At 44.1% G+C, this 22508-nt stretch overlaps 1 protein-coding gene across 1 annotated transcript in view; it reads left to right on the top strand.

Annotated features, from left to right (window-relative positions):
* The window catches only part of AFF3 (ALF transcription elongation factor 3), a 628646-nt gene that overhangs the window by 580774 nt on the left and 25364 nt on the right, over window positions 1-22508 (top strand). Inside the window, exon 15 of the mRNA XM_090020433.1 lies at window positions 13671-13734. Coding sequence (XP_089876559.1) covers window positions 13671-13734 — 64 coding nt within the window. The remainder of the gene's footprint in view (window positions 1-13670; window positions 13735-22508) is intronic.

Genomic DNA, 22508 nt, shown 5'->3' with positions numbered 1-22508 from the left:
CCCCAGTAGACATGTTCATCAGTGGCAGGGGGGAAGGGGAGGGAGGGAGGGGAGTGAAAGCTGTTCAGATACAGCCCTTGCTTGCTCCACTGCTGTCCAGCCTGAATCCAGTGCCAGATTTAGTCTTAAACTACTTAAGCTACAGTTTAGGGCCTCCCAATATGAGGGGCTACTAAATTAGAAAAAAAACCTGGACATTTTTAATCTAATATGACAAAAATATACATATATATGGCTCCACAGTTATTATTCATATTGAGTTCATAAATTTGTGCAGAAATAAAAATAATTCATCTTAAAATTTCATTAAAATCCATTTTTGTGGATTTCATGGGTTATTTTTATCGTATGGGGCCTTGTAAACCGGACACAGTTTAGGGCCTCAGCATGTCATAATCCAGCACTGCCTGCACCCTTACCCCTGGACCTGTGCTGTTGCCTGATTACCACCACCATGCCCAGACCCACCACAGCTACTAATCTGGTGTAGGAGGATCCTCCAGATCTGTCCCAGGCTCTGGGGTGAATTTGACACCCCTACTGTAAATAACAAGCCTCATCAAGATACAACAGACTAAATTCAGCAGCTCACTTGCTACGAGCCGGCTCAGTTGCTCCTTCAGGCATAAGCTACAGTATCCAGTCAGTAGCTACTGCAGCTGTGAGAGGGTTAACACAAAACTGCCCCTTCTGCAGGCTTGTTAGGCTGGAGATAAGTGTCAGCCACTTTAGTAGCCATTAGAGCATTCTTTATGTATACTTTATTCCAGCAAATAAAAACCAGCTTACTTCCTCACTTAAGACACGCACCCCAATTTTGGCAGGCAGATTTTTGGGGGAAAAGGTATGTATGCTATGCAGGTAAATATGGTATTATATGGGGCCATTCCATGGACTGTTCAGTTGTCCTTGCTGTATGATGGCTCTTCTCCCCTGTTATATCCATCTCTCAGCCAATTCCCAGGTAAACTGAAATCATGTGTCTCCAAATGATTCTGTCTCTAGTTAGAAAATCGTTAATATCTTCAATCTTGCACAGGGATTTCAGCATTGTAATATAAACATCAATTCATTCTGCTACTTCTTGGTTTTAGATTAAAAAATAATCTTTGTCTATAATCCTATTCTGTCTGCTTGGAAATTATTACTTGTAGTAGGACTTCACTCAGCTCTTATCTTTTTCTCCAATGAAATATTTTTTTTAAAACCCTATACCATTGATTTCTCAACTTCCTTCCCCCATGGTCAGTTCTCCCTATAGATTCTATTCTTACTTCTGGTGGATTCATACTTGTGCAAAGTTGTTTTTTCTGGCATTCTCAGTGGTCTGAATCCCCCCAGTGCTGCCTGTTTGGGGTTTTTTTTTCCCCAAGAATGCTGCTGTTTCACCTGTTACCCAAATTCCCTTCTTTGCTCTGGGTCTTACTTTACTAATTGTTGCCACTATGGGTTAACATGCTGCATATTAGGTAACAATATGAAAAGGCTCTGTACTTAGAGAACTAAGCTAGCTATATATTAAGAGAACTATTTACAGAAATGTTGAACTCTAGCTAGCACTCTAGCTATGTGCGCACAGACTGACTTCTCTGTGCCTCACCCAAACTTTTTCCTGCAAAGTTAGCTTTCCCTCCATGTTCTGTGGAGGTTGCTATAATTCTCAGGTTCCTTTATACTGCCAGAGTGATATAGAGGTATATAAATGACAATTAAGATCCAATTTTTGAACTGGTACAGTCAAAATTATTATTTCTAATTCCATTGCTGATGAGACCTTATGTATTACTTTCCTTTGTATTCAAGCTTTCAACAACAACAACAACAAAAAAGATCCCAAACCATATTGTGCAGGTGTTAAACCATCTGCAGTTTACTACCAAACAAAAGGAATCAATTTGCAACTCAGTTGCAAAGAATTTAATGATTTCCCTCTCTGCTCGTAACACAAGAGCTCAAGTATCCTTGTTCAGTACAGTTTTGAATCCACCATTGTTTTTACTCAAATATCTTTAAGCTTCTGGACATGCTCAGAAATTTGTTCTGGATTTTGACCCTCTCTAAGGGTCAGTATCTAATATTTTCTATCACTAATGTCATAGGGTTTTTTTTCTCTCCTATTTTTGCCACAGTGGAAACCAAAATTCTTACTTTATTAATTGCATACTAAATAACAACTATAACTTCCCTTAGGCATCTGAACTATTCATATCTCCTGTCTTATATTTTTACCTCACCTATCAAAATGTTATCCGAGTGACCAAGTACATGTTCTCTTCCACTGTGCTGGCCGTGATCAAATGTTACAAATACATAGAAAGATTTCATAGCTCTCTAATTTGCATCATTCTGGTAACAGTAATTTCCCCTTCCATCATTTGAAAGGGTTGCAAGTATGGTGCTCTTTCATCAGCTGTTCACAGACTGTGGTCCCCCTCATGTGTGTGCTAAGCTGTTGAACTTCATTAGTCTTCTTACTCTAATCTGTTTCTCACGAAGTTTTTTCAAAATGAATGTACACCAAGACAAACTGTGCACAGGAGTCAGGGCCTACTGGTGCAGTCTTACAAGGATGTCAAGCTAAATCTGGCCCTCATCAGATTGATTTAAAGTTGCTTTCTTCCTTAAGAGTGAATATTCTCACTAACCCTTTGGGCTAGAGACAGACATTCAAAAAGCCTGAGCCTGAATTGATTCAAATCTTTCTAGGTTAGTCTAACCTGACTAGGCTGAACTGGTTTGAAACTGGACAGACATTCTCTCTCGATTGAGGAAATTCAAGCACATGCCTACACTGGATCAGGCTAGAAGCCAGCTCCCTTCCTTTCCACAGTGCTGAGCTGAGGGGGCATGGCCAGGCACCAACAAGACTCTCTCATTAGGAATGTCTGCCTGCATGGTCCCAGGCTTTTTCTCCAGAAGCTGCTCAAGTGGCAGGAGTGCTGCCAGCCCCCAGCCCAGGCTAGCACTCTGAGGCAAGGTGGGTGTGAAGTGCATGTATCTGTTGATGATGCAGAGCTTTTTAATCCCCCTTCCTGCTTCGTCATACTGTCTGCAGCAAACTGACAAGTGAGCAAGCCAGCCAGGGGGCTGATAACAGTCTTTGTCAGCCAGTTAGGAAAACAATAGCCTCTCTCCACATTACTTCAAACTTCTTAAACAGCTTACCTACTGACCTGTCGATTAGCTCCAAAATCCTGAAGTGGTCACTGTTCTGTCCCCAGTCCAATGAAATTGGAGAGAGCACACACACAGACACCTCTTGGCATTAGCTAGCATACCACATGCTGGCTAAAGTCCCTGCTGTGGCAGAGAGGAGGAAGGGATCTCTGCTTAAGTAGTGAGTGGTGAGGGTAAGAAGAGAGGGGGGCAAAAGGAAGCCAGCAGACCCTGCTGTGCCTGCAAGTCTGTGCTGAGCTCCAGCCAGGGAGAAAAGGGGAGGGGCCAGCTCTGCTACAAAGCAGAGAACCCTGCCAAGCCCCGAGAGCATGCCAGGATGCTGATTTAACTTAAACCAGCAAGGGGTCTGGGACAAATATTGCATAAACTGTTTTGAGCCAAATCAATTCAATCTGATACTACACTCAATCAGGTTTATCTCACACTGGTTTCAGCCATTTTCAAACTGGTTTATGTGCACTGAACATCTGTTCTGTTACAGGTTTAAACCAGTTTTTGATCATTTAAACTGGTTTATGTGTAATGTCTATCCCTAGCTCTGAGATGCCTGGGTTGCTACAGTACACAGCCCTTTGGGTGAATCTGGCCCTTTATTTAGCATTGGGATTTAAGCAGCTTTTATTGCATGCAATCGTTGTGCATTATGGATATACTAGTTTGTTTTTTATAATACTTTGGTAATGCCATCTCTGAAGGGTGTTAAAATATGCATTTGGCTGCATTTATGATGTTTAATTGGACTTTTATTAGTTTTTTTTAATGTAGCCCCATAAAACAGCATACCGCAGTGAGAAATAATGTAAAAATGAAAGGTTATGTAAATGAAACAGAAAACACTATAGTTTTACTACATGAAGTATAAAATTAGATAAAAAATGTGTGTATGAATGCAGTTATAATTAAAATTGTATTTGGAATCTAAGCTACCCTGAACTTTAATGAGGGAAGTCATGGCTTCCAAGAAGGTGCCGTTTCTTTAGATGTTGATAGATTATTTTTGAAATAATGTTTTTATTGATTTGCTGTGCACGATTCATTTTTGATGGAATAAGATTGTAACATTGTAACAATTATCAGCTAAATTACAGTAAATGAAATTTAAAAGGTGGCAAGCGATAAAGATGGTAATGGCATAATATTACAACATAAAAATATATAGTATGGCAACAGACAAACATATACATAGACACAAACCCCAGACGCAAGCATTTCACTTGGATAATAACACCACCATCCTTAGGAACCCAGCAGCCTGGAAATTCTTAAAGGCTGCTACTAAAAAGAGAATAATTATAATGCCTGCAGCCATACCACCTCATGCTGTGATCCTGGGCTACATAACAAGCAACAGAAATGCTGTATTTCCCACTGGCTTTTGACAAGTTCTTAGAGAAAGTGATGGTAAAACAAGTGAAAGAATGCCTGGACAGAAGTGGATTGTTTGATAGATTTCATCCAAGATTAAGCTACAGATCTGGTACTGAGACTGCCCTTGTCACAATCATGAATGATCTGCATACCACATTGGAAAAAGGAAGCCTGTCCTTGTTTGGGTTATTAGATCTACCCATGGGTTTTTTATTTTGTAAATGGCTGGATTCTATTGCACTGCCTAGGTGATTAGCTAGATGTGACTGAGAATGTGTTGAACTGGTTCCAGCTGTACTTGACTGTGTTTCCCAATCAGTGTAGTTGAGTAAATTCTCATCAAGAAGAGCTGGTTTCATATAATGGTCCATGATCTCAGCTCATCCCAATGAAATTTCACCCTGATGTCTGAATTGGCTCTGATGATTTAGAGTCTTTTACTGCCTTTTAGAGACATGAGGGCTGTATTATGATTCATCTGTTTTGTTGATGAAACCTTTATCCCTATTGATATCCATATTGAGATATTCAAAAACAAAACAAAAAAAGACTACTATACAACTTTGATTGTAAATAGATGTCAGAAAGTTAATCATACACATTAATTTAACTCACATAAAAAACCAAAAAAAACAGGGCCAAGTTGCTTATAAATCTGGAGTAATACCACTAAAATCATTGGGTGCCTATGCACAAGCAGTGAGGCTGCTCCAACACACTGTAATTACAGCACATTTGAGCAGGCTCGATTAATTGAGTCTGTTGCAGTGTGGTAATTACTTCACTCCTACAGGCTCCAGCATCTTGGGTATCGGCATCCCCATGCTTAAAAATGGCAGCAGGGGCAGTTTAACTAAAACTCATCAAATGAACTTTAATTAAAGCAACCCTGCCACCATTTTTAAGTGCAGGAATGCTGATATACAAGACACTCTGGACGCTTTCATTAGAGCAGCTCTTGGAGCCACTCTAAAGTGCTCCCCCCCCCCCACTTCCGGAGCACATGCTTAAATGGCCATTGGTCTGAAAACAAGGAGGATGTAAATTAAGTTTCCAGTGGTATTTCAATTTATCATTTGTGGGTAAAAACCATTTCAGTACCACAAAGAGATTCAAATGCCACCTATCACTCAGTTCCTTCCCCCGTGTCAACAGGCTACGTAATATCTTCTGCCTAATACAGCAACCCTGCAGAAGTAGCCTTTCAGGTTTTCTGTGGTGTAGTGTGATCATAGCTAAAACATTAGCAGCATCTTCTGGGAGAGGAGAGGCATGTACCTTAGATCAAGATGGGTTTGGATTCTGGCCTGTTTCACAGTTCTCAAAGAAGAGAAGATTATATATTTTTCCTCATGATGCCTCACAACATCAGATCAGCAACTCAAATACAGCTTAAATAAAAACCAAAGTTTATTCAGCATAGAAAAACAAATTGCCCGAGATTACTACAGATAGTATAGCCTGCAATTACCACAGACTTCACTGGGGAGGCAAGTTCCAGAGACAGTTCAGGTAAATACATTTTAGGGATTGCACAGTGTAACTTGTAACCCCAGATGCACCTCTGAGACATCCTCCCTGGATTCTGTCATACCTTCAGTGGTGCCCTTCAGCTCCAAACCCTTCTGTTGTCTGGTGCTTGACCAGAGAACCAGCTCACATCTGCCAGGGGCCAGCTCCTTGGCCTTACCTGTCTCACCCAGGTCTTCCCAGCTTTTAACGGAGGGGTTTTTGCCAGTTAAAAATAAATCACAGCGTCATCTGGCCATGTACTCCAAAAAGATGACTCCCCACTTCTGTGTGGTCAAATGATCTGGAATCACAGGTGTCACTGATGATAAAAAAGATAACAAAAAGATTTATTATAAAAACAACCAAGAACAAACAAAAGAAATCAGTAGCCATATGTTGAAATACAGACAGAGTTAAAAGATTAAATGAGCCAAAGGAAAAAAAAAAAAAAAAAAAAAAAATCAGAGCAGCAACCTGTTCTTAGCCTACATCTCAATTCAGCACCCTCCCTAAAGGATGCCAGTGTTTCCCTATGCCACAGAAAAACTGAAGATCTTCTCTGCACTCAAGACAGAGCATAAGTTCACTTTCTTATCTGTCCATTTACATACCTCTTCCTATGGATTCTTGAGTAGAATAAGAAGAGAGAGTGTGAGTGAGTGAGTTCCACCCCCCACCACAAAGGTGCATGATTACCAGACTAAGAGTTTTTCCTGATCTAATTAAGACCAGGAGAATACTAAACCAATATACTGTCTCTCTTTCCTTAATTATTTAAACAGCTAGACCTTCTTCTTATAGCCTTCTTCTTCTAGAATACAAATTCATCATTGTCTTGAAGAGCCTGGTTCCTGTGCCTCAGAGCATGTTTGCAAGGGAGCATGTCATATGTTAATTCTCCACAATTACCTCTTCCAAGAGTGGATAGGCAAGAAACACTTCAGTCAATCATTACCCCACTAAAACAGTTTTGGCTAGGCATATAAACATAAGGACAATAAGGCTAAATAGCTGGACATTACCTATACATACTACACATTCCATATTAGTCAAACAAATCCACAAAACCATGCAAGGACCCCACCATAGTGGGGTTTGTGACACAAGGGTTCCAAATCATTACACTCCAAGAATTGATAGTAATGAAAAACATTTAAATACTCTTTTTAGAATGTCACAGGCTATGACACACATTATCTGAAGCTGGCATAATAAGTAAAGGTTGCTGGATAATTAAGTTGTCCATTAGCTTCTCCACAGTTTGTAAGATGTACTGAGGTTTTGACACTGTTACCCATTTCTGCACGTTAAAGGTCTATGGATCTTTAACACGAAGGATATTGTTATTGTTCTGCATATTAAAAACAAAACAATAATTGTATGGAACATTAAAAGTTTCACCTGTCGATTCTCACACAACATGCAAATGTGTAATATATTTGCAAAGCTTAGGGAAGTGTTTCAAAAAGGTTGTGTCATGGCATGCTAGTGTGCCACAAGAGCAGCAAGTGTGCGCCATGGAAAATGATACTTTATCATTATCAGATTTGGCCTGCACAGCTTCCCCCAGGTCCAGAAATCTGGCGATGAGGGAAGTGGTGGCAATTAATATTGCTACCACTCTCCCACCACAATATTCCCCAACTCCACACAGCAGGCTTGGGCCCAGCTCCAGCCCTGTGCATGATGGGATTGGGTCAATGAACCAGCTCTGGCCCTATGAACTGACTCAGCACCACTCATCCAGCTTGTGGGGCCAAAAAGGTTGTGTACTACTGCATAAGTCTTACATACACACACACACAGAAAGGTATTTGTATGTATATGTATTTGTATGTACCTTTTTGGGTGTAAGTCTGAACTTTGCTGCCAATTTTAATCCAGGAAAGTGTGCCCCATGTGTGAGCTCGATGCCGAATTATATAAAGACTGAATTAAGCACAGGCTCAGACCTGTTCAATTTAAAACTTTTATTGTTTCACAAAGTCACATTAGTACCATATACTGATGAGCACATATGAAATATGTTTGCATAATTTAATCACAATTAAATAATGCTGTATGCTTTCCTACTAAACTATATGTCATTTTAAGATAACAGCTGTTTTAAGAGAATTGTTGCTATTTGCTTGCTATGGCCCTGATCCTGCAGAGATGCATATGCTTAACTTTGCTATTACAAGTGGCCCCTTTGATTTCAATAAAAAAGGCTGGGCAGTGATTCCTAATCAGGATGCCATAGCACCCCAGGGTGCCTTGAGATCCCTTTAAGGATGCTGCAGGATACCATGCAATATTAGCACTGTTAGGATGTGAATACCCACACATGATTCACAAGATAAACCCAAGTACAAATCCATAGCATCAAAACTATTCTAACCTGTTGTAGTCTTTCTGAAATCTTTGTAACAGAACAATAGCTCTATTATTTTTCTGTGGTCAAGAAATGAGTGAAGGCTAAGAGCTGGCTTTTTCTAAGGGATGGGTTGAATCTAATTCAAGAGTGCCTTGAGTCTAAAAAGTTTTAGAAATACTGCCTTAGGGCATTTTTACACACGTTCCTGACAAGGCACTGAACACTTTTAATTGGCAAGCCATAATAATTAATAGTGCCCGGCACCACATCGGGAACATGTGTATCAGTGGCACAGTGTACCTCCATGCTGAGAAAATGGCAGCAGTGCACTTTGAACTAAAGCACATCAAATGCCGCTGTTTTCTCAGAGTGGTGGCACACTGTGCCACTAATACACGTGATGCACGAGGCTACCAAAGTGCATCAATTTATGTGCTCCAGTAGACTCAATTAATCGAGTGATCAGGCTCCCCACATGTATGTAAGTGCACTAGAGACTAACTGGTTCAGAGGCATAAGCTTTCATAGACAACAGCTTACTTCATCAAAAGCTATGAATGAACTCATAGAAAGAAAGAGTTTAAAATAGAAGGGAATTTAAATACAAAGAATAGGCAGAGAGGATACTACTGAGAGAGGGGAAGGTGGGTTGAATAGGTTGATAGAGAGAAACACAGTAATCAACCCACTGGGGATGTCATTGTGACAGTAAAGTTAATCACAAGCATTAAATGCCTGCAGGGGCAGCATTTAAGGCTGATGGCCATTGCTGTGTGGGTCACACAAGCCCCTAGGCCCACAGTAAAGGGAGGCATTGGAATGGAGGGGGAGGGGGCTGAGCTTCTAGCCCTGTAGAGTGGAGCAGGGGCAGGACAAGAGTAGGTATCAGGTGTCACCACCAAGAGCCAAGTTAACCCCTCCCCAGCCCTGCAGCCACCACCAAAATCATGGTGCTCCAAAGCACAAAACTCTATCAGGTAATGTTCTGGGGGGTTAGGATCAAAGTGACACTCAGGGAGGGGATGGGCCTTTACTTGTCGCATGCATGTGAAGAAATGCCCACCATTGATTTAGGATGTCCTTAGCTGTTCAGTTCTTTGCTTTTAGTTACTCAGGTTTTATAAAGGATGTGATATTTTGTTATCAGTTAGACATTGTAGACAGATTTTAAAAAGGAAAACTTTGGATTGACTTTACACATGTATAGAGAGAAATATTTCATACAAAAACAATGTTAAAAGAACACTATTAAGACCATAAAGTCACGCCCTAAAAAAACTGAGGCCCCATCTACATGTAATACCTAAGTGGTCACATTGTTAGGGTAGCTTGTCACTTCTAGCTTTAGTTGCACCTGCTCAAGTGATGAATGATAGTATTATTTGAACTTTTCTTTTATATGCAGCATTATTTAACCATTGCTTAAGGTTTTGTATAGCCTTATTATTATTTGAACATTTCTTCTGCATTTTGAGCTTGCCTGGAGCTCACTATCACATTGTTCCTTTCTTTTCTTATCAATATGAGAAGCAATTTATGTTCTTCTAACATTATCAACATGGGTGTGTATAACGTAGGACTTATTACTAGCTCAAATTAACTGAACTTGGCACTAACCAACTTAAACAGAGGGATGACATGATTGGATCTGTTAATGAAAAGTGATAAGAAGGGACCAACTGGACAATGTCCAATTGCAGAGCCCTTGGTATTTCCGGTTTTGATGGACAGACCAAATTCGTAATTTGGGCATGCCCCAGACTCCTACACTGGTAAAAGACAAATTAAGTTATGTGCATGTGATGAGTTTGTTAGAACAAAGGAATATGCTGACAAGATAAAAACCATGAACAGTATGATGATCAGAGGGAAACCAATCAATGGTACCTGGAATGACTAATCAGAGAAATGAAGTTAAAGAAAAAGCATAGAAGGGGGAACAAGGAAGTTGGATATGTGTCATCATCCAGCAACATCTGGAATGAAAAGCAGCCATTACCCACAAATGACCACCCTCTACTTTCAGGAAATGATTGGCCACCTGTTCTGTGAAGTAGAGTTAACATCTGTGGTTGGGTGAGACCATTGAACTAAGTGTTTTTCTCTCTATGTAGAAAATATTCATACATTTAATGTGTTAATAAAGTTAGATTTTGGTGAAGTTAATTTGTCTGTGTATGATGTATTCCACATTTACACAGGCTAATTATGCTTTAATGATCCTTTAGCACCATGGGGGTGTAACAACCTGGCCACACATTCAAGCAATTGATGGCATGATAAGAAAAGGAGTAGGCTACAAAGTTATTCCACAAAATATTCTAATATAACAAAGGGCTTAATCTGTCTGTCTGTATGTCTGTCTGTCCATAATGCTTTTGGCCAACTGCGCATGCAGCACCAAGTGGGTGGGTGGCGATTGGCTGCGAAGTCCAGGCTTCATGGGCTGAAGTTTAAGCTGCTGCTAGGGAATTTTGTGGTGGCAGTGAAGACGTCCCAGACGCCAGAACACTGAGGCTTCTCCATGCCTCCCTGCCTGAGGGCAAAGCGGGGGGGGGGGGGGGGGTCACAGTGGTGGCACCCCTCCGCTGCCCATCCCCAGTGACACTGAGAACATCTACCAGGGAGGGGAAGGCAGCAGGCAGGGAGGGAGGGAGGGGAGCAGGCCAGGGAGAGGCAAAAGGTGGAGTTACAGTGGTGGCTGTTGTCAGGGCTGGATGGCAGGGAAGGAGGGAGGGGAGCAGGAAGGGGGCCTGACAACAGCCAGCAGGGAAAGGGAGGCAGCAGGGAGGAAGACAGGGGGACAGGAAGAGGAGGGAGCCCCTGTGCTGAAGGCTGGAAGAGGCAGCAGCAGAGAGAGTCTTCACATGGCTAGTCCCCAGAGGGTGAGCGGAGGGCCAGAGGGGGCCATGTAAACACTCCCTGAACTCCATCATTCTTGACAGGCAGTTAGCTCTTGTGTAACTTTGTAGCTGCTTCCTAAGCACCATTAATTGAATGCGTGTCCGGGGGCCTCCATGGCTGGGAACCCTGTCAACTGATTGGAGCTCCCACCTGAAAGGATCTATGTGCACCCCTGAGCCTAGGAGCTCCCAGCTGACAGGTCTCTCAGCTGTGGGAGAGACCGGAGCTGCTGCTATCTCCCAGCCGAAGTGGGGGGTGTGGCAGCCCTGCAACTGAGAACCCCATCAGCTGAGGGGGCTCCCAGCCATGGGAGCTTGCATCTTGCTAGTGCAGAGAGAGCCTGGGTTCTGAATTCAGATCCCCTCCACCTTTGCATTAATTACTACTTTTCCCCACTATTGTCATCCTGATGGACAGAATGCAGCAGATCCTAGGGAGCAAATAATAAAAGAAAAAAGAAATGGGAGTGAGTGTCCCAGGCTTAAAGTGGAGTCAGAATCACAGCAAGGGTGTTTTAAGCAGGGAGCTGAAGATGGAAGTGATACACCTTTGTGGATATTTGTGTAGGACAACATGGAATAAAGCAATAAGTAAGTGATGGAAACTGATATTATGTACCAACTACAAGTGAGAATCAATTCTGAAATATTACCTGAGAGCTGATAGGTAGGCTGTGAAAGAGTGGGGAGGGTAGACAAGCATCTTATGTTTGATGTGATAAAGCTGTGGGTGAAGTGGAATGATGCAGAGCTGAGGTCACTACCTGGTCCAAGCAACAGGCTTGGAGATTGATCTTTGCAACAGCATTCAGAATCGGTGCGAGACTTCAAGAACAGTATAAGAAGTGCACAGGGATGGAGACATGATGTGAATCTGGACAAGAGTTTTAGCTGGGTACAGGGAAAGGCTGCATCTTGGATATTTATGCACAAATAATCTTCAAGATTTAAACATAGGCTTGATGTGAGGGTCTAGGGAGAAGCCTAAATTGAAAAAGACCCAGATTACAAGGGTGAGTGACAGTTATATTATCCACAGGGATCAAGAAAGGAGGCAACAGGAAGGGTTTATGGAGGAAGATCTGTTTTAGCCATGCTTAGGTTAAGCTCATGATTTATCATCTCTGAAAAAAGGTGTCAGACAGGTTAACTGAAATTTTAGTTTGGATAGAAGGAGACCAATCTGTAACAAAATATCTGTGAGTCGTCAGGAAACAGTAACTGAAAGAGTGTTTTTAAGTGAGATTATACCTAGATAAGGTGTAAATGGGGAAGAGGATGGATCCAAGGACAAGGCTTGTGATGCCTTCTGTGATACTGAAGGGGTGCAAAGGGATATCTACTAAAGGACACACCAACAGACCAATTAGCAAGCAAGTTGGAGGCCCAGAAGAGAGTGGAGTCATGAAAACCGAGGAAGAACAAGATTTTAATAAGTGCCTGGTTAACCATGTGAAAGAAGGCTAACAGGAATCAGAGTGCTGGTTTGAAGATTTGGCTAAGAAGGAGTCACCAGAGAATTTGGCAAAAAGCAGATTCAGAAGAAGGCAGGGGACAGAGTGAAACTGAAGGAAGTCTAGGGTGAAATTGGAAGAAACAAGTTCCAGACTGCAGTTGCAATCGTGTGCTCAGTACATTTAGAACTGGAAGGAAAAAGGGAGATGGGGAAGATAAGTAAGGTAAGGTAAAGGATAAATTGTTTAAGACGGTAGAAAACTAAAGCATGTGTTGTGAGATGAGAGAGCTAAAGCAGGGCTGTCCAACTGGTGGCCTGTGGGCTCTGGTGGCAGCCTCTCTCACTGCTGGATGGTGAAGAGCTCAGGAGGGCCCAAGGTTGTGGTGGGGGTGCTAGATATGGGCTGTTCCCACACCATATGGTCCATGAAATGTGCAGCCCAGGCGCCACACACTGGCACCACCTGCAGCCCCTGGCCATACCAAAGTGGACAGCCCTGAGCTAGAGGATGGTAAGCGGGTGAGGAAAAGAGTAGAGGAGGGGGTGAGTATAGAAGAAAGATCAAGAAATGGGATTGCCTGTCCTGTTTAATGTTTATTTCTGCTTTCCAGCTCAGCCCTCTACTAATTTGGGAAGAAGTCTATATAATCCATAAAAACAAATTTTATTAGCATATTGTTTTGCTTTGAATCACTAACTTGTAAAGAAAAAGACCAGTTATAAATGCTATTGTCTTCACATGCAGTAATCTGGGAGAGCAAAATGCACAGTTTCATGTTAAGTACATTTTCTTCACAAAAATGTTTGCAAATCAGATTTGAAATAAGGGACAAATAACTTGGAAATACTTAACACTTCACAAATTATAATAATGCATATTCTTATTCTCCCCTTGTAGGCCACGCAATGCAGATTACTTTATGCAAGAAGCTAAACGGAAGAAACATAAAGCAGATGCAATGGTGAGAACATTTTCCTTCTAGATACATTGTTCCAAATTATATTTGTAATACAACCTCTTCATCAATGCAGTATAGCTGGGGTAATTATAAAAGCTATTATAGGGATGGCTGGGCTTGTTAAATTAAGAAATGTTTATATAATCAAGTGTTCATAGCCCAATAAACTATAACTTAACAAATAATGGCTTACTGAGATAGAGGCTTGGATAAATGAAAATTTCCATTTATTCCTTTGCTTTAATTAGTAACTATAGCAATAGGGACTCAGTGAGCTTTCCAAAATGTTCTGTGTTTGGGGGGGAGGGGTTTGCTGTCTCTACAATTAACTGGCTAGCCTCTGGCCTCATACCACAAAACTCTGCTAGGTGGCCACTCTCAAGCTCACAAAGGCCATAGGAATTCCAAAGGGCTTTGGATAAAGGCACTAATTCCAAAGGGCTTTGGATAAAGCCCCATCACTCCAGTGCCAGTTATGCCTGTTTCTTTTACATGTACTTTCCAAACTAAATAGTAACACACAAGTAGTTATTTACCTTATCAGACCTTTGCATAACCCCAAGGTAGCCACTTTCGCACAATATACCAGGACATTAAACAAATTTTTGACCCAGACTTTGGCTGCTCTAAAAAACCAGCAGAAGATTCTGTTGACAAAGGGGAAATGGAGACTATTTGGAAGACAAATAGTCTTCCTCCCCACTTCTCATAGGGGTTCCTCAGAGACAAAATAGAGAGTTAGACAAAGAATAGAAATTCATGGGACAAAGATCACAGTGCTGCTGCAGATCTTCACCTAACACAATAGTCCAAGTTACAGGCTGAGACAGGGTTTTAAGTCAGAGACCACATTACCAAACCAAGAAGGAATTCTAGGGACAGAGTCCAAGTTACAGGCCAAATCAGAGTTACTTAAACCAAGGGGAATATCCAAATAACCAGACTCCAGAAACAGGGCCAAACATGGTCAGATGTCAGAAAACCAAGAGTGTAGAAGCTTACCATAGTAGAACCTCAGGAAGTGCTATTGGCTGGCCTACAGCCAGCTGCTGCACATGGAATTAATGTCTTTACTCAAATCCAAGGCAAGGGTGGTTTTTTCCCTCCATTCAGCATAGGGGAAAGTCCCTCATCTTGGGTTCAGGTGCAAGGCAGAGGAAGGGGCAGGCTGCTGCTGCAGTTCCGAGTGGCCCCGGACCCAGGTCAGAGCCCAGACTTGGGCTTCGGGCCAGAGTCAGAGTTGCAGCAGCCACTTGCCACCTTCCTGCCTGCCCGCCTTAGCCTCTGTCCTCCCCCCTCTCCCTCCCCCCCCCAACCACTTACTGTCTGGCATGGCTTCAGCTTCATTCTCTCCCAGGGCACACAGAAGCTTTAACCCCGCCAAGACATGCAGCAGTAGTAGTGGCAGCTCCAGCCCTCAGATACTGCTGCAGGGCCAGGCAGGGGCCAGAGCGTCCATGTGCTCCATGGAAGTAGCAAGGTAGGAAAGGGGCAGAGAGGCTGGTGGGTGGAAGAGACTGTGGGGGGTGACAGTGGGGAGGCAGGGAGGCAGAAGCTGCAGTGGGGAAGAGGCTGCAGGGAGTCGCTGAGAGGCAGGGACTGCAGAGGGCAGACAGGGGATGCAGGTAATAGGGACAGAGAGACCATGGGGAGGACAGGTGTTGGGGGGCACCAGCATACAGGATGCAGGGGCAGGTAGCAGAAGAAGGTGACAGAGTGAGATACCATGGGTACAGACTGCGTGGAGGACAAGTGCGGTGGGGGGAGGCAAGGGGTCTGCTTGCCCCCCAGCTACCTGTCTCTCCCACTGCCTGTCCCTTGCTGCTGCTTTTCCTTGTTGTAGAAATGGTGGGGGAGGGTAAATTTAAGATGACCTGCAATAATTAGATTTTGTACATGAAATATTGTAACAAATTTATAAAGTTTCCATATATAGAATCTAACTACTGAGGAGTAACCTTAACTTTGAAGTTGTCTTGCATTTTGATATATATGGTAAATGGGGAGGTTACTCTCCCCCGCAGCCAAGCAGGAGGCCCTAACAGTGGCCAGCTGGTTGCATGAGCCCGTGGGGTGGGGATGCCAGTTGGAGACTGGCAGGCTTAGCCAACTGGGCAATTAATCCTGGTTGGGCTGTCTGTTAGTGCCTCTGGCACCCACGCATCTGGAAATTTGGTGGCAGAAAAGCAGTGGCATTGTTTATTGCTATGGCTCTGGGAACCACACTGCCACCATTCCCCCACTGACAAATTTGCATAGCTGTGGGGAGCCTCCTGGTCAGATGACATGGTTTCATGCACAAGGTCTGGCTGGCATGCAGGGTTGTCTGTGACATGACATGGCATGCAGTCCTGGACCCAGCACGCTGGGTCCCACTCAGCATGTGGCCCTAAACCTGGTGCATGTCCCCAGATACAGCACGCCATATCAGTCCACAGACCCCATCTAGTAGAAGGCTTAATTACTACTAAGGAAGATATTTGATCTTCAGGCTGCTTTTCAAAAACAAGGTTTGAATTATATATGGGGGCATGCAGTTTGGGTGAATATATGGTAATCCTTGCCTAGTCATTCCCACTCAGGACTACCAGAGAGTGATAGAGGAGACAGGTTGGAGTGGCTCCGAGTCCATTTCACAGGCCCTGCTCCAGCTGTGTGTCTTGAGAGGGCAGCATTTGGGAGTGCTTGAGGCTGCTCCTTTTAGCCCTCTAGCCTAGGGTCCCTTGCCCCCACTCTCCAGTGGTGGGGCGGGGCTGGCATCTGCCTCTCCTGCTCCACAGCAAAGTGCTCTAAATAGCAGGTCACAGGCTAGGCATTGCCCAGAGCAGGGGTGGCCAGAGTTTCTCACCCTGGGAGCCACATCCAATCCTCCACTGAAGTTCAAGAGCCAGACAGCAGGGGGAAGGGCAGGGTGCTGAGCAACCCAGTGAGAGAGTTGGGGGGGGTGCTGAGTGACCACCCCCCACCACCACCGCAGCATCGAACTACTCTGGCTTTCCCTGCGCAGAGTGCACCTCAGGTAAACAGCGTGTCTGCTGCCCCAGCACCTGAGCCAGAAATCACAGGAGAAGTGGGTGGAGCTTCAGAAAGCAGGGCAAGAGCCACAAGTACCATGCCAGTGAGCTGCAGTTTGGCCACCATGGGCCCAGAGCACTCTCTAGTCCTCTAGCTACCTACTCTCTTAATGTCCCTGGTATGTCTCAGCAGGAGTCAGCAAGCAGGATTTGTTTTGTGAACAGCAGACCTGGGGTCAGGAGAGTGAAGGCAGGGTAAATTTGCATCTTATAGACCAAGGGCGTATTTTGGTGGCAGGGCCACTTAGGGAGTTTGAGTGAGCTGTTGCAGGCCGGGTCATCACTCCCTACTCCGCCAAGTCAGCAGCCCCACCACAACAGTTCACCAAAACTCCCTAAGTGGCTCTCATGCTCTCCCTCAGTCTGCTCCCCACATGCCCCTACCCACAGAACCAGCACCAATCTCAGGGACATGTGGGGGGTGAATGGCAGCTCTGCCTCAGGCCCTGACCCTGCACTGTCATTGATTCCAGTCTCCATGCACGCTGCTACCCTTACCCACCTGTCCTGCTCCCAGACACCACTCCTCGCCCGCCCATGGCAACATCCAGCAGAGCACATCCTGCCCGTGCTGGTCCTGCCCAGTCAACATAGAGAACCCTTATACCTGCTCCATCTGGCACGCCTGACAGTAGGTGCAGAGTGGACAGGCCAGGGTGCCTGGGCAGCAGCAGCAGCCAGAAGGAGCCACTGCTGTGGGTGCTGCCAGGAAATGGACTCTGGCTGCTGTGCCACCCCAGCCCTGGTGGGTGCCAAGGTGCAGTGGGACCAGCTTTCATAGTTTCATAGTTTCTAGGGTCAGAAGAGACCTGAGCAGATCATCTAGTCTGACCCCCCGCCATGGCAGGAAAGAATGCTGGGGTCAAATGACCCCAGCAAGATGTTCATCTAACCTCCTCTTAAACACCCCCAGGGTAGGAGCCTGCACCACTTCTCTTGGAAGTTGGTTCCAGACCCTAGCCACCCTGACCGTGAAGTAGCGCCTCCTGATATCCAGCCTAAATCTACCCTCCGCCAGCTTGTGACCGTTATTCCTGGTCACTCCTGGCGGTGCTCGGGGGAACAGCTTTACGTGCCATAGCATGGGCTGCCACCCACACCTGGGCTGGGTGGGGCCAGTGGCCCTGCCAGAGGCTGGAAAAAATGCCTTTGTAGTCCAGATCTGACCCACAGGCTGTATTTTGCCCACCCCTGTTATAGACTGACTAAATAAGATATATAGAGAGCATAGGACTTTGTGAATTCAGACTCACTTCATTAGAAGCTATGAAAAGGCAAGCAGAGAGCAGTGTATAAAGTGGAGTTAATGATACAAATACATGAAAAGTGGGAAGGAAGAGAGAGAGGAAGTGCAGGGGCAAACAAAAAAAGAACCCATAGGAACAAAGAATCACAAAAACTAATCCAGGTAATGGGATAAGAATTTGTAGTCCCTGTCTAAGCCATGGTTAACATAATCCAGTCCATGAATGATTTTTTTCTGCAATTTCCCATTCAAACTGTTTTTTGGGTTTTTTTTTCAATTTTGCTGGCATCAGGAAAGTGGCCAGATAGTTCCGGTGTTTGACTGACTCTGAGGGGACGTAGACTCATCACAGTACTAGATGAATAGCTCAGCATCTGAGCCTAGGCAGAGCACTGTGCTAACACAGCTTTATAGTTGAGCTGGCTAGCTTGGGTAGCTCTACACAGCATTGCTTTGTGCCATGTATACATGCCCTAACTTAGACCACCAGAGGCATTTTGCCCTGTACTGTCTTGGCTTCAAAGGAGCAGAATAGTGGCTTGAAACCACTGGTTTTTGTAACTCAGTGCACACAACTAAACTGGGTGCATCTACACATGCATTCAGGTGCTTTTTCTAATGCACATTAAATTTAGTACCTCCAATGTGAAGTACTAAAGAAATGCACATTAGGCTGCCTTAAGGCACAGTAATGAATGCACATGGTTTTTAAGCAATGCTTAATGCATGTTTTACTGCACATTAGCATAACCGCACAGTTTTTTACATGGCACTTTAATGAGCAGTAAAATAGGCTGGTCACCTCTCCTGCAGCAACTACCCCTGCCACACTCCTGCTTTAGCTCTGCACAACTGCAGCCTCCATTCTCCTGCCATGGGTCCAGCACCTGCCTACCTCCATTTCAGCACCCACCCCCCAGTCAGCACCCAGGACTCTTCCCCCTCTCAGTTACCCGGAGGGCATTTATACATGTGCTCCTGGAGCCAATGGGGGAGGGGGGTACTTTAATTAGTGCAGCTCCAAGAGCCACACTAATTAAAGCACTCAAGAGCTTCACATGTATCAGTGTCCCAGCACTGAAAAATAGTGGCGGGGCGCTTTGGACTAAAGCTTGACGAACAAGCTTTAAAGCACCCCACCACCATTTTTCAGCATGGGAATGCTGATACACATGATGCTGGAGGCTGCTGGAGCACATTAATTTCCATGCTGGAATTAAAGTGCATTGGAACAGGCTCGCTGCATGTGTACAGGAGCCCCTTCTGGCTTGCTTTCCTCCTCTCAGATCCACATTTCTTCCCCGCTTTGCTGCCAAATTTCATGAGGAGGACTAGAGAGTGCTCTGTGCCATACCTAGCCTGTGACATGGTGGGGAGGAGAAGATACCCTATTTGGGAGCCTAGAATACACATCCCCCGCTCTCTGGGCAATGTAATCACTAGGCTATTGGGCTAAGATAAGAAGATTCCACTTTCTTTGGGGCAGGTAGGCACACACCTTGGCAATCATATTCCACCACAGACTTAGGCCCATGAAAGTATAGTAGGATTTGAACCCTGGTCTCTTCCACTACTTCAGTTCTTCATGTATGAAGTAAGGGTAATAGGATACCCAACTGTCACAGGGATGCTAGGAAGATAAATCTATTTTTAAAGTTACAAACTGTTCAGGTATTACGTTACTGAGAGCCATTGTACCTAAAATATGTTGAAGCCAGTGCCCCATTCCAGACTTATCATTTAAATCCTTATCCCTTAGGAAAAAAATACTACTTCACCTTTATTTAGTGGGGGAAAAAAGTCTACCAGGTAATTCTAGGACCCTTATGAGTTTTATGCCTCTCCATATTGCCTGGGTTCTGTTTAAAGAGAAAAGGGGTCAAGACAGAGGGATTCATATATATTGAAGAGTCATACACATTGAGGCAGTAGCTGAAGTTGTGGGAGCAGAAAGACAATGTACAGACCAAAAAAATAACAAAGGATTGAAGACAGAAACCCCTAACAATAAAAATGGGATAGGAAATGGGAGGTTGAAGGAGAAATCAATAAAAGGGGAAAAAACCTGGAGAGCACAATCAAGTAAGTCAAGAAAAGAGAGAAAGCCAAAGAGGAAGGGATTAACTGTGCTGAAGGTAGCAAAGAGGGGAGAAGTAGTAGAGGGGGGAAATGAGAACAGAGGTGAACCTTTTGGTAGCTCAAGTCAAAAGTGACCTTCGCCAGTGAGTAGTGAGGGCAGGAGATTGAAGAGTGACTAAGAGAAAGAGTCAGTGAGGAGGATTTCAGATGAGATCACTATTTTAGGTATAAAACTGTTAAAGCTACTACTGATCTTAGCACTGATTTCACACTAGTATGAGAGCAGACTGGGGATGACACATTGTTCTTACTTAGGAAATTATACTCCCTTAGAGAATTATACTCCCCGTAGATTCTGTGATTACTTCCCTCTGGCAAGAATTCGGAAATATTCAGGATTCAAAGGCTCAGATTTTCAGAGAGGTTTCCTAAATTAAATGTCTATATCCTAATTTAGTATGTTTTTACCATGGCTTTTGTTTTTCTTAGCTCTGAAGTAATCATTATTTTTGTTGGATTAACACTGAAACATGAATGAGAAGCAACCATTACTGAATTATATTTTTCTTATGTCTCTTTTTTTTTTTTTGCCTCCTGCTTCTATACTCTATTCTATACTGTAGAAGCACCTTTTATTTCCTTGATGCTCATCTTCTTTCGTAGATCTTTTTAATTCTGTATATTTTTCTTATACTAGACACCTCACTGATTACTATTTGATATTATGTAATGTTTCTATACCCGATTTGCTTGTATCCCATCCAATACTCATTATTCTTTTAAAAATCTTGAAAATAAATGCTTATTATCTATCTAAGGGTTTTAGAGTGATACTCACTGGGTGCATCTACACGTGTGCTTTACTGCAGAGTTGACTAGTTAGTTCCACAATAAAGCATCACAGTCTACACATGCACCAGTATTAGGGTACAGTAAATTAATTAACTCTGCTGTCTTGACAAGGACGGTACTATCCTACGGTGGAGTAATTTACTCTGCCAAAATGCACATGTAGATGGGCCACAAGGGTGCTAAAGTACAGGGTCTGTCTGCCAGCTAGCCCTGTACTGTAGCACCCTTGTGTCCTAGCCAACCCCTCTGCCACCTGATACCACCACTCAGAGCCTGAGGCAGACCCCCTGGGCTCTCTGCCAGCCCCAAGCTGCTCCATCCTGGTGCAAAGTGCTGTAGTTCCAGGTGCACATGTAAACGCTGCACCCAAGAGCAGCTGCCACCAGCTTGAACTGTGCCAGAGCTTATTTCTTTGCACTAATAGCACATGTAGATACACCCACTGAGTTCTTTTTACATAGTATCCATGTTTATATTTAGGTTCTAGAATACTTCATAGAGTTAGGCAGGCTGAGTAAGGGTGTATCCAAAGTTTGGAAGTTTATCTGACAGCTAATCCCATCATATCTAATATTCTTTAATCTAGAAAAGGCAGGAAATTTCATACAAGGACAGTCTTTTCATACAATTCCTTCTGGTCCTTGACAGAAACACGATAATATACAAAAGCTGAATGAGAAAAGGAACCAAAATGAACTGTAATTTTTAAAATGTCAGTATTTTAGTGTTAGTCCAGGTTGGATTGGAAAAAAGAGTGGGATTATATATTAGAGTTAGCAGGTGCTAATTCTAAGGGATATTAGTCTGTGTTAAGGTTAGCTAGTGCTAGTGATAAATCACCTGTTGAGGGCTAAAACCCTCTCTAGTGTGCACTGCTCAAACCTACTGGTAGAGGGCAGTGAACAAAGGTGTGTGGCTAGGGACTGTAAGTCTGCTCCATGCCTGTTCTACTCAGCAGCATTTGAGCCACAGTATAGGCCAGGAAGAAAGGGGAAAAAGGCCCCATGCACCACTTGAATTGCCTCTTCCACCCCTCTAAATAGTCCCATTGCCCTCCATCAGCCCCCAGATCCTCCCCTCCATGCCCAAATCAACACCCCCCCCACCAACATACACACACCTCCCAATCAACCCATCCATCCCTGGATTACTACCTTGCCACCCCAGTCAGCAGCGGTGGCAAGGGAAGGGGGTTTCCCTCCATGCCTTCTTCTAAGCTCTCTGCAGCCCACTCCACCTTCATGCATCCAGATACAGCCCCCACCAGGCCCCACAGCTGCATGGTAGCTCCTTGCCTCCCCCTTCCCCCTCTCCCTACCTCCCCTTCAGTTGCAAAGCCTAGCAGGGCTGGATCTGGGTGCACAGGGTCAGCATGGTCTGCAGGAGCCCCAGGAAGAGGCAGAGAGAAGGAACCCTTCCAGCAGTACCTCTGCCACTCTCAGCCAGATCAGAGTGGCAGGCAGCAGAGGAAGCAAGTGGAACGGAGGGGAAAAGTGGGGGGAAATTTGGAGGACAGAGGGGGCAGA

The sequence above is a fragment of the Crocodylus siamensis genome, chromosome 1 (genome assembly GCF_052110815.1).
Source record: "Crocodylus siamensis isolate JL-2025a chromosome 1, ASM5211081v1, whole genome shotgun sequence".
Lineage (NCBI taxonomy): Eukaryota > Metazoa > Chordata > Crocodylia > Crocodylidae > Crocodylus > Crocodylus siamensis.
Note: the sequence above shows the minus strand (reverse complement) of the source record. Positions and strands in the feature narration are given on the sequence as shown.